The 12930-nt window shown below is 38.8% G+C and overlaps 1 protein-coding gene across 2 annotated transcripts in view; it reads left to right on the top strand.

Annotated features, from left to right (window-relative positions):
* Positions 1-12930, top strand: part of PARP8 (poly(ADP-ribose) polymerase family member 8) — a 114834-nt gene that overhangs the window by 80084 nt on the left and 21820 nt on the right. For both annotated transcript variants that reach the window (XM_030237023.2, XM_050987092.1), the window contains 3 exons: positions 1322-1886; positions 4179-4232; positions 4336-4431. In XM_030237023.2, coding sequence (XP_030092883.2) covers positions 1322-1886; positions 4179-4232; positions 4336-4431 — 715 coding nt within the window. The remainder of the gene's footprint in view (positions 1-1321; positions 1887-4178; positions 4233-4335; positions 4432-12930) is intronic.

Genomic DNA, 12930 nt, shown 5'->3' with positions numbered 1-12930 from the left:
GCAATCGCTCAGAATGAAAAAGGAGGGAATGCCAAAAATGACAGAAGATTGTCTATTCAAAGGCAGAGGAGGAAAGACAGTGTTTTGAGTAGAAGTCTTACCCATTCCCTACCACGCAACATACTTCTGCCAAGCACAGGCTGTAGCTTGGCACTTGTTTTTATTCAGAATGGGCATACAAAACCAGCCCATTATTTTTCCTCTTGGTTTGGGAGCTTAAGTCCAGTGATGGCTCAGCCCAAGTGCAGGGACCCTCTTTGTTCCCAGGGCACCAGTCCTACCTCCCATCTGCAGGAGGGTGATAGTGAGCCAGCTGCTTACAGTGAATCAGCAGCCTTCACGAGCATCCTCCACTGTCAACACTTGCTAACAGGGTAGGGAAACCTGCCAGCCTCTCCCCTTGGGTTTTTGCTTCTCTATTTGATGCAAAAAAAAACCCACAAAAAAAAAAAAAAAACCAAAAACAAACAAACCAAAAAAACCCCAAAAAACCAAAACCAACAACAAAGAAAAGCAAAACAAAACAAACAACAACAAAAAAAACCCAAAACAAAGAAAAGAAACTCCAAAGGTTGGTGTTGCTTATAAAACATCGGAAAATGATTCAGCATACCTGTTACATGTTCTTTTCAAGGACAGGGGAATGTGAACCTTACAGAAATGTGACAGTATGTGTGAATGTTGTCTCATAAAAACCTTTTGTTCTTTACTTCCTGCATTCATAATTCAGGTCTCTCACATTCTCATTTTTGGTGGTACAGAGTTAGAAAGAAGGGTAAATATGTCTTTCACAAAGTGCCCAGGTTATTATGATGGTTTTAAAATAACATCCTTTTAATCTGAATTAAATTTACTGTCTCCAAGTTTCACTGCTCATTGTATCTCCCATTGGATCTGAACATAGAATTTCTTATGCTGTTTCTAGAATACAGTTTCTTTCATGGAGTCATGCTGTGATCATTACATAGAAAAGATAGATTTTTATAAGGAAAATATGTTATAAGAGGTGGATTTCATTTTGAAGATAATTTCCTGAATAATTGGATTGTTTTGAGACATAGAAGACCTTACAAAGAGCTGTAAGGTCTCAGCTCTAACTTTTGCTTAAGTAGTTGATTGGCTTTTGATTGATGAGCTCATGTGTAAATAGGAGTAAGTTGTTTGTTTTGATACATTGGTTTATTAAAAATTTGAGTTGCATTTGTCACTAGTAAAAACTTAAACACAGATGACACTTAGAAGTCTTTACATCTGTGTGAGCTTGCTTGTTTTGCCCAGAATTTTGATTATTCTCCAACTTTTCAATGTTCTTTATTCTAAGGTCGCCAAGTTATCCTCCACCTGGCTGTGGTAAGAATAAATCAAAACTGAAGTCAGAACAGGATGGCATCTCCAAGACTCACAAACTACTGAGAAGGACTTGCTCTAGCACAGTGAAGGCAGAGGATGTGTGTGCCACAAAATCTCACAGAACCTTTGGCCGCTCGTTATCGAGTGACCCTCGGGCTGAACAGACAATGGCTCTTCGATCGCACAAACTGCTGAGTCGTGCTTGCTCTGCAGCTGTCAAACAGGAGGAGTGCATCACTTTAAAGCCCCATAAGGTGTTAAATAGGTCGTGCTCTGGGGATCCTCGATGTGAGCACAACAGCACCTTGAAGCCCCACAAACTTTTAAGCAGATCCTACTCCAGTAACCTTAGAATGGAAGAATTGGATGGATTGAAGAATCACAAGTTGCTCAGCAAGACTTACTCCAATGCCCCTAAATCATCCAAAATGGAGCCTTTCAAGGAGTCCACCATGGCAGAGAGCAGGAGGCTCTCTCTTACCTCAGGGCTTATTGGTATCTTAACACCATCCTCATCATCACCTTCACAAGCTGCTGTGCGTAATATTTATTTTGTATTCTGCTCATTTTCCTCCTGTTATTTACCAAATGTGCTATCATGCATTTTGTGCGAAGGCATTAATACTTGGGATACGTGATAGTGACTATATTAGACACACTAGAGGGCAAGAGCAATGAAGTCAGCTTTTTAAGGAGGATTCAAACAGCTGTACATACACATAAGTTGTAAAATCAGAATTTGCTGGGGTCAGGACAGAGATTTTATGTGTCCTGTTGAAATGCAGCTCAATGCACAGCTGCTGGCCATGGGAAAAATTCAGTCACGCATTTCTTCCCTGCATACTTCCTGCTGGAAGAGGAGAGAGTGTGCATCTCTTGTGCTGCAAAATTAGGTTGGTTGCAGAGGACTTTTCTCATTTACCTGCTTGCTTTGTGGAGGAAACAATTGTCCATTAGATGGTTTGAGTGCCACATCACCTCTCCTTCTAGTCTTTGCATCTGCCATCATCATCATCATCATCATCATGAGCTCCACTGGATCATCAATCCAGTATGAGCTCCACCCTCATGCTGGAACGAGCTCAGTCATGGTTCCACCCACTTCTTGCACATTTGTGATTTGTGAAGGGTTAAACTTCAACCTTCAAATGTGCTGGGGGACATTGGAGGCCATGCAAGAAACTGGGCCCATGCTGGCCCCTCTTAATTCAAACAGAGACATGATCAATTGGGAAAACAAAGTGCAGCACATGCTCTTGCATTTAAGAAAGAGCTTTCAAAATCTTCTGCCTATACCTCTTTAAAGATGGCTTTTTACTTTAGAAAGAAAGTGGGTTTGTTTGCAGTCTTTCAAGGCAACAGCATGTTTTTTGTGTTTGATGTGGGGAGAAGTGTTTAGAAAATAGTTCTCTCTACTCCCTTTGCCCGGTGGTACTTGGAACCTGATTCTTCCTTCAAATGCCATACATATGTTTAAAATAGTGCATTCTAAATAATGAAATTACATTGAGTACGCTATGTTTCATGGTAATTTAGTTTAGTAAGCTTTAGGCTGTACTCTTCAGATCTGAAGGCAGGGATACACTATCATAAGATCATTTATATGTATGCTGTGTGGTTGATTTATGTGATGTGCTCAGCAAAATTAATTTAAGATGAGCCATCAGACTTTATTCTTGTTGCAGTTTAGAGCTGCACTTTTTTTCTGATTCAGCAGAGGATGTATTATCATAGCAAGACTTTTCTCTCCTGACATTAATAGGAAAAGTCCCTCTGGTGTTTTAGGAAAATGAAGAGCTGACCAGGTTTCATTACTGATGTTATCAGCTGATAATGAAAAAAGGCAAGCCCTGTTTGGCAGCCTATATAAACTACCCATAATTTGTTTCTTCAATGCACTTTGAGGAAAGATCATCAGATGCATGGTCAGATGTAGTATGATTTTAGTGGAAGGGCATCAAGAGTCTATTTCACATTTTATATGCAGGCATTGGATATATGGGGAGCTTAGGAGCCTAACTGCAATCTGAAGTCAGTGGAATGTAGGAGTGATGAATCAAGATACTGAGTTCTCTTCAATTCTCAGTTAAAATATGAGAGTCTCATATATGATTACAAGTAGGATTGTTTCCCAGAAGACAAATGAAAAAGCAGTTAAGCAATTAAACAGTAGAAAAATGAAAGGAAATAACCTATTAAAAAAGCCTGCCAAAACACTGTCAATGGAGCTGATGTAACTCTATTCAAAAGAATGTTTGATTGAAGTAGTTGTCAATCTGGAGGGAAGTCTGACTCTTGTTAACAGAAGTTACTTCTAATTTATGTTATTGTGTACTGAAAGAAAAATAATTTGAGTAGTATCTGAGCATAAAGATTTGCTAGCGCAGTGTTGCAGAAGTGAGACCTTAGTACATGTAAGATAAAAAGGTTTTCAGCCTTACTTAGAGTTATAGTAGTCTTTCAAGCCTTAACATACAGCCCATACTTGGATAGGCAATACGCAGTGAAAACACAATGGAAGTTACCAAACTTTAGTTTATTAGGATGGAGTGAAGCCACTGGTGTTTCCATTTGAGATTGAAGTTTCTCAGATGGTGAGATACAAATCTTCATCAGATTTAAGAACTAGAAAGAAATACTAAAAACCTACACCATATTCGGTAAACAGTAAAAGGATTGATTATTTGTAATGCCTTGTTCACACAAGTGAGAGATCTCTTTTGATGCAAATTGTTTACATATTTACATGCAAAAACTTACAGATGCTTTTACCATTTTCTTATAATTAGTCTGCCAACACTGAAGTTGCCTCAACTTTTCCCTTGCAGCAAAATTATGGTGCAAAATGCATTCCAGTGCGAGACCGTGGCTTTCTTGTGCAGGTAGGATGTCATATGCTATTCATATATGAAACACTGTGGAGCTTGAGCTGATTGTTAATTATTTTTAAGCAGATGCTGTTATTCTCATTTTCATTGTTCTCAGACTATTGAATTTGCTGAGCAACGGATACCAGTGTTGAATGAATACTGTGTAGTTTGTGATGAACCTCATGTGTTCCAGAATGGCCCTATGCTGAGGGTAAGTGGTGTGCTGGTAAAACACTGCATTTTATAGTGTCTTGAATAGCTGTGGACCATGCAAACCTGTTGGAAAACTGATAAATTATTTCAGATGGGTTTCATTCTAATAACTCTTTTGAGATGCAAAAATATGAAGCTTATTAACTAGATTTTTCTGTAAATTTGGAAACAAAAAAAGTCTTAAAAGGAAGGGAGAGAGAAGTTAGGACTATATCCTTCCATAGAAGTGTAAAGTGGTATGTATTTCACTGAACACTATTGTGCTGCAGAAGTCACAGACAGATAAGACAGAGAAGTGCATTAGATTGTTTTCCCAGTGCTCTGACATTTTTCTGAAAGCTTAGGGCACCTCATCCCTGAGCTTTTATCAAACCATGACCATGGGATTTACATACACTGGTGTTAATGCCAGCACTCTGAAATTCTTCTGACCTTGTTTTGCTCAAAGACTGCTGGAATGAGCTGTTCTCAAATATGATAAAAAAGGCAGTAGAAGGAGATGTTCTGTGAGCTGCCTGATCTAACAGTGACCCAGTCTAGGAGCACTGTTGTGGCTCAGTACATCCAAAGTCTGGCCACTTAGACAACTCTTCCTTTCATTCCTCTATGATGGGGAACAGAATTTTGCCTGCTGACCATTGTAGCCTCTCTCATGCTGTTGGTGGAGCAGTGGAAAAGAGTAAGATTGGTCATGAGATACACAGTGCCTGGAGCTGTTGGATCAATGCAGCTTTGTGAAAGAGTATATTAACAGAATACAGTTCTTAGCTTTAGGACTGGTCTTGCAGTTTAGAATCCTTTTGTTTCACCTGCCCTTCATCCAGTAATGAAACATGAGTAACCTAAAAAGATTAAAGCCATGGAAAACTAACTCCAGTGAGTAAATGGTCTGACACCAGGCAATTTCTCCACAGTGTGACCAGCAACTACGCATAAGCTGAAGCAGATCTTGTCTATGATAGTTCCATGGAACTAAATTCAGGAGGATTCTTGCTCTACCTGGTAGCAGAAGTCACCTCAGTGTCACTCCCCATGACACTGACTGGCACCAGGGTCAGGCATTCTCACTGCATGCAGGATGTGCAAATGGGCTGCTGGTAGGATTTGAAAAAGCTATTCATACCCAGTTAACACAGTTTAAGTCATGGTTAAACCCCTATAGCTGTGGATATTCAGTCAGAGTTATTTTTGCCTCTTCAAGCTCGTATCTGTCTTTTAAAAGCAAGGTTTTCTGACAGGTTTATCAGTAGCCAAAACTGATTAGAAGCCTGTAAAAAGGCATCAGTTCCTCACTGTTTGTCTTTGTATGCTCTGCTATGTATATTACCTGTGACAGAAAGAGATAAGACAAAATCAGTAATGTTTGAAGAGTGATAAAGTTTGAAAAACATTATTATTAAGTTATTGGAGTTTATCTATTATCTATAGATCAAAGCAAACAGTAGGATTTATTCTCTTAAAAAGAACCAGAATGTAAAGTTATCTGCTCTATATGAAAAAAATCTAAATTCCTTCTTTTCTACCGCAAAGATTAAAACCTCTCAGAATTACTCTTTTGTGTCTTCAATTTAAAGGATCATTTTATAGCTATCTGTTTAAGACATTGTCAGCATTTCACAACAGAAGAAGCTGCAACCATCTTTGCTCCTGAATGTATATTCATCACTGCCTTTGAAGTAGCATAACCTGACAGGCTTGGCAAAAATGAAAGAGTGTCATTATATAACCTAGGAAAAATTACATACCAGGAAGAAATCTAGCATACTCTGTGTATGCTTGAATGACTCAATAAGCAATATAGAGCCATTAATGAGTTTGCACTTTTGTAGAAGATGAGAAAGGATCTCAGTGTGAATTGAGCATTAGCTTGCCCTGGAGTGTGCTAAGGAAATTTATGTTTCATTCTACTGAGAGGTCTGGCCAGGGGCAGCTTGAAGAAGTCAGTTTGTGGGGTTTATATATACATGCTTCAGCTGAACACACACATACACATGCATGCGTACATATATATGTGTACATAAATAACATGTGTGAGGAGAAAGAACATTTTCTCTTTAGTACTGCTGCAGGAACAGATCACAGAGCAGAGCAGAAATTGAGTACTTTTGTTACAAGAATGCAGCAAGCTTTCATTTAAGCCAAGACTGCATGCAGTGTAGCCTTTTTGAGGATCCCTGGCCTTTGTAAAGAGTTCTTTCTTCAGATGCCACAGTAACCTCACCAGGTTGTGTAATGGTGGGTGCCTTGCCATGGTGTGCTTAGCAAGAGTATCCAGATTTCGTTTTCTACACATGCCTGCATCCCAAAGGCATTTCATGATAGGCTCTCTCTGCAGCAGGTTGTGTCACAGGATGTGCCATAGGCTGCATAGTTCTGGGTCATTCACCAGTTTCTCCCTTTAAAGTTTAGTTCCTCCACACAGATGCACACAGGTTCATATTTAGGTGTGGGTACTCTTAATAGTGATTTTCCCTTCTACATTTTGGACCTTTTTTTTCACCAGCAAAGACCTGTTAAATTATAAAAGCATAATAAAGTTACTGCTTGAAAAGTTACTTTAATATGTATATAGGTTTGCTTTTCTGATCTTTTATGGAGTATTATGCAGTTATAAAAAAGCCACAGAGAAATTTGATTCTCTGATCCTCCCATATGTCAGCCTGGTGCCTTTCCTGAACTATCGTGTAGTTTATTTATTGTCTTAAATGCAGTTTAAAAAATTGATCAGTTTCCATCACACAGTAATTACAGTCTTTTAATACTGTGAAGCGCTATGCCTGCTCACAAACTCTTGTGCTGGACATAGTTTTTTGTGCTAGTTATTACTGACTTTGGAAATTCAGACGTCTCATCCTCACAACAGCTGAAGAAGCATCTGAAACTGAGAGATAATTTTTTTTTCTTTCTGCAGGCTATCATTTTATCTTAGTTGTAAAGTATCTTTCAATCAATCTTTCTCAGCAAGCTTTCTTAGTATAATGTTTCATTTGCCTAAATAAAATTTTCTGGGGGAGTAGTCTGGCTTTAATATCTATTTCAATTTAAGTTACTTTTTAAAAATCCTGACATCTTTTTTCCCATAAGATAACAATCACTTGATGACAACCAGATGTTTCATTTTGTATGGCTTTATATAGGCACAAGAGCCACAGGGACGACGTATCAGTGTATGGAAGATTTTGTTGCAGAACAGCTGCATGACACGATTGCATATGTTTGACTTGATTTTACAGTGGACATCTGTCTTGCTCCAGAGCCCTCAATAATTATCTGATCATGCAAATCTTCCCTACTGGTTCAAGGATCCCGTTGTACATTGAAGTCCTTGGGTGTTGTTAGGCCTTCTTAGTCCTTTATTGAGGATAAATAATGGGGCTGCTTTATTGCCTTACTGAAGACAAATAAGTAAAAAATTCTTATATTTCTCTTAGGAATTTTTTTACAGAGCAAAGCGAATATCTTTGAGAATAATCAGCTTTCTTTTGAGCTCCAGAATTCCCTGAAATACAGAAGACCAGACTTAAATACTCAGTTCCTCTGTGTACTCCACAAGTTTGTGTGTGTGGAAAAACAAAACAGATTTGGTAGAAGAGGTGACCTTAGTACATGCCCAAACCTAATACCCTCATGAGGAACTGCACCTCTGTGACTGTGAAGGAGAAGAACAAAGGTTCTCTTGAAGAGAAGGAGTCTTGGAAAAGCACTATTACACATCATGAAGTTGTAGCACTCTTCTTTATAAAGGCTGATGGTCCATTGATTCATTCCATCCGCTTAAAAAAAAAACAGTAGTAAAGCAGGCAATGTTTTCCCTTAAGTATTCACACCTTCCCCAGATAAGATGGGGATGAATGAAAGTTCTCATCATAGCGTGTTTCTTTTGTATTTCTTTGAAAAGCACAGTGAGATCTGAGTATTATTTGCAGTGCACCAGAAGTTATAAAAGCTAAATTGGATGTTTAGAGGTACACACTTATATAGAGTACCGCCAAAATCGGAAAATTACTTGAAATCACTGCGTGGAATGACTTGCAGTTGTTCTCCAAAGCAGAGGAAAAATACAGTGAATACATGGATCCTAAGAATAAAAAATATTATTTAAGCTCTTACATAACATGGATCAATGCTATTTCATGCAGTCATTTCTAATGATGGTCGGAATCCTGCATATTTCACTTTTCACAAAAATATTAAGAAATAGCTGTGGAATTATTAGCAAGTGTTATGACTGCAGTCTATATATCCAAACAGCTCCCTTAACTCATATGAAGAATCATAGAGCATCTTCCTGCAAAGCAGCCTGTGCTACAGAGCTGTCAGGAGCTCTGCCATCTTCTGAAGTAGCTCCTTGCTCTGTTTTGAAAAAGGGGGAGGCGAAAGGTCAAACGCAGGTTTGAATGGAGGAGACACACAGAAGGCAGACATGGCAAATCTACTGAAAGAAGTGAGGGTCTGGTCATTTGAATTGTTAGCCTCATGTTCCCATCTTTGAGTTTGTTTTCAACACAGAAGTTGTTCAGATGAGTGAGAATGGACTCTTATTTGTTTGTAATTAATGGCTAGATTTGGATTGTCTCAATAGCATTGTGAAATGCTTTTTTTTCCTCCTAACATTCTCAAAGAATTGGTATTTCATTCACATCTCTGTTGTTTAAATAGTTACATAAATTATCCTGATTTCTGTCAAACTACAATATTAGATTAAATATTAGAAACTAAGGGAAGTTGAATGGAAAGCTGAATGAAAATTTCCACAAAACCATTATGAAGCGCTGAGAGATTCTTGCATGGGGCATGTGTCTCTAGTGAAAAATTCCTGAAAATGGAATTTGTTTCATCCACTGCCTTTCACTGGCTTTTGAAGATCTCCAAGGATGGAGACTGCACAGCCACTCTGAGCAGCCTGTTACAATGCTTGATAAAGCTTTAGGAAAAACTTATTTTAGCTTTATCTAAAATTTTGGATAAATTTTAGATAAAATTAGTCCTGTATGAGAGAATAAAAGTTCTGACTGACCTCTAAAGGTTCTTTTCAACCATCTGATTTGGTTCATCTATCTCAAAAATGTATTTTCCAAAGCAGATTTAAGAATGTAATAAAGAAACCTAAGGATTATTTGGTTCAATGTTAGAAGGCTATTAACTTCTTTTAATGCTGTATGAAAGTCTTCCTTTTATTATTACTAGAATATTCTGGAGAAGGACAAAGTTGCATTTTAATAATGCAACAGTTTTGCTGCTGTAACAGTAGAGAAATGAGTTGTTTTAGGAATTCAGCATGTACTTTTATTACAAACATTTAATGTAATGAGATTACAAGTCACTAAGAAAAGTGGTTGTTATATTTAAAGATCTGACTAAAAGAAGTGCAATAAAAATGTGATGTCATATTTGAAGACTGGAGTAAAGAAAATGTCAGTCCTCTATTAAAAGGCAAGAAGGAGAGGTTCCAGAGAACTCCATGCTGGTCACCCTCACCTTGATCTGTAGGAAGGTGATGAAGCAGCTAAGCCTTAAAACCATCTCCAGGCACACTAAGGACAAGAAAATCTTCACAAAGGGTCAGTATGGTTTCACCACTGGGAATTCATACTCGAGTGACTTGATTAAACTTCTTTGAGAAAGGAACTGCTCTGGTAGATGAGGGGAGAGCAGTGGGTATTGTCTGCCTGGACATGAGTAAGGCTTTTGGCAGTGTCTGCCATCAGATCCTTTTAGACAAGTTGTGGATGCATGGACTAAATGAGGAGATGGTGAGGGCGTCTGGGCCTCTAGTGTCATGTTCAGCTCGGCAAAGTCTGCTTAGAGGTCAGCAACACACGTTGTACCCCAGGGGTCAGTAGTGGCTCCAGTCCTGTTTAGTGCCTTTATTAATTACCCAGATGATGGTGCAGAGTGTATCCTCAGAGAGTTTGCAGATGATGGAAGATGCTGAGAAATGTGCAGTACTCCGGAGCGATGGGCACTGCTCAGAGGGACCTCGACAGGCTGGAATAGTGGGATGCCAGGAACATCATGCAGTTCAGCAAGAAGGGCAAAGTCCTGAAGCTGGGGAGGAACAAACCCAGGCACCAGTGTATGCTGGGGGCCACCCAGCTGGAAATCAGCTTGGCTTGGGCAGGAAAGGACACGAGTTTGGACACAAAAAAGCAATGTGCACTTGTGGTATGGAAGGCTACCGGTGTTCTGGGCTACATTAAACACATTATGTGTGTGGAGAGATGTGATCCTGCCCCTGCACACAGCCCCAGTGAGGCCGCACTGTGCCTGTTCTGTGCTGCTGAGCACAAGAACAGGATGGTGCTAGTGGAGACAGTCCAGTGAAGGGTCACTAAGATGATTAAAGGAGCTGGAGCACATCACATAGGAAGAAAGGCTGAGAGCGTGGAAGAAAGAAGGCACAGTTGGGATCTTACTAATGTCTGTAAATAATTGAAGGAAGGGTGCAAAAAGGATGGGGCCAGGCCCTTTACGGTGGTGTTCAGTGTCATGACAAGGGGCAGGGGGTTTCAGTGGAACAACAGGAAACCTTTTCACCATACCTTTTTCACCTTTTCTGAAGGTGACTGAACATGGGAATAAGTCGTCCAGGGAGGCTGTGGAGTTCACATCTATGGAGAAATTCAAAAGCTGTCTTTTCAGGGCAGCTGGTTCCAGGTGACCGTGCTTGAGCAGGGATGTTGGATGAGATGACCCGTGGAGGTCCTTGCCAACTTCAGTCTTTTTGTAGATCTTATTCAGCTTTTACATAGTGTAATTTGTAAAGCTAATGTCTATCTTGCTGTTCTGTGCCTTCCCAAATTCCTCATTTGCAAATACTGAGGGCATTGACAGAACAGCATGACTGAATGGGTTTTGAAGTCCTGTGAGACAATTATACAGGACAAAATAATCTCAGAATATATTCAATAAGGTAAATAAAAGACCATCTGTGTACCAGGTTGTTGTTTTTTTTTTGGTTTTTTTTTTTTCAGTAAAGAAGTCTCTATAGAGTGCCATCTTGTGTTGAAAGCTCAGACTGAGACCTCCTTAGACCAAGGAAGGGATTAGTAAAAAAAATAAACAAAATTAAATATTACAACTAGTTTCTTTAAAATTTGTACTCTGGTGCATACATTTCTGCTGTTTAATGTATTTCCCATAAAATATGAACAGTAAAATACCGTAAAGTAATGTTTGAAATACCTGTTCATATTACTTAGCTGTAAAAATAAGCACAGTCTTGTAATTCTGATACATTTCTTCCATTAGTAAGCTTGAATTCTTTTTAATGTTTTTTTTTCTCCCAAAGTGCTCTCAGTTATGTTTTATTTACTATGGGTGAAATCTTGACCTTGATGGGTTCTTGTTGACTTGAAGAGGTCTTGGATTTCTCTGTGCTTTGAATACAAGAGTCTTAGATGCTACTGAAAATACAGGAGCATTGGGTATGCTGCTTAATCATAGGAAATTTCTTGAACAGAATAAACATCACTGAACTGTGGAGAAAAGTATAGATGTACAAATATGTTTAGTCAGACTGGAATTAAGCCAAGATGCTTATGGAATTCCAAGATCTTTGTGGAATAACACTGTCGTCTTTCTAATCCTTAGGCCACAATATAGGTTGGTTTTATCTCATTTTATGAAAAAATCCTTTCCAGCTACAATCTGTATTTTAATAGAATAGATTTCAATTAATTTATATTTTACTGACAGAGTAAAATGACTGCAGTATATCTTTTCCTGTTGCCGACAAGTTACCAAGTGCATCATCTCCATCAAGCAAACTGTAAAGCTTGTTTGTTCACCATTTTTTCTGTATCTGTGAAGTAAAAATAAATTTTTTGAAAGTGTGTAAGATGCAGGAAAAAAAACCAAAAAACCTAGAAAATAAAATTTAAATCAGGCAAAACAAAGCCAAACAGAACAAGTGGCATTTATTAGACTACTCTCCTCTTTCTTCAGGTTGTATCTGATCACCACTGTGGTATCTCCCACGGCTTTGAGCAGCGTGTTCTATGTAACACGTGAATACTATTCAGGGAGTTTACCTCACAGTAAAACTAAGACTTAGCTTAGTGGAAAGTAGGAAACAGATTTGAAGTTCTGTTTTGTCTCCTCGTCGGTTGCTTTCATTCAGAAAAGTGGGATGGTCACTAATGGTTTCACCTTCACCATTTATTACATTTTCTCTGTGTCAGGCAGTGAGCCTTGCCTGAAGCATCCCATGTTAGATCAATAGTTTTTAGGTGTGACAGTCATGTTACAGGCTCTTTAGTGTCTGTGTGATATCCCTAAGAACACAGGAAGGGGTGACACGTTGCTCTGAACATCAGCTGCAGCCCACATTAGAAAGATGCAAGATCGATATAGACTATGAAAGTTTCAGCTTTTTCAAATTGAAAGAATGTCTAGAAAACATTTTAGGTGATGTATTAGTCCAGGAACCAGGATATGTCATAGTGTGTAGGTGGTTTGTATGTCTATTAGTCTCAGACACTGCAGAAACAAACAC

The sequence above is a fragment of the Serinus canaria genome, chromosome Z, assembly GCF_022539315.1.
Source record: "Serinus canaria isolate serCan28SL12 chromosome Z, serCan2020, whole genome shotgun sequence".
NCBI lineage: Eukaryota > Metazoa > Chordata > Aves > Passeriformes > Fringillidae > Serinus > Serinus canaria.
This window is presented reverse-complemented; position numbering and strand designations above follow the sequence as displayed.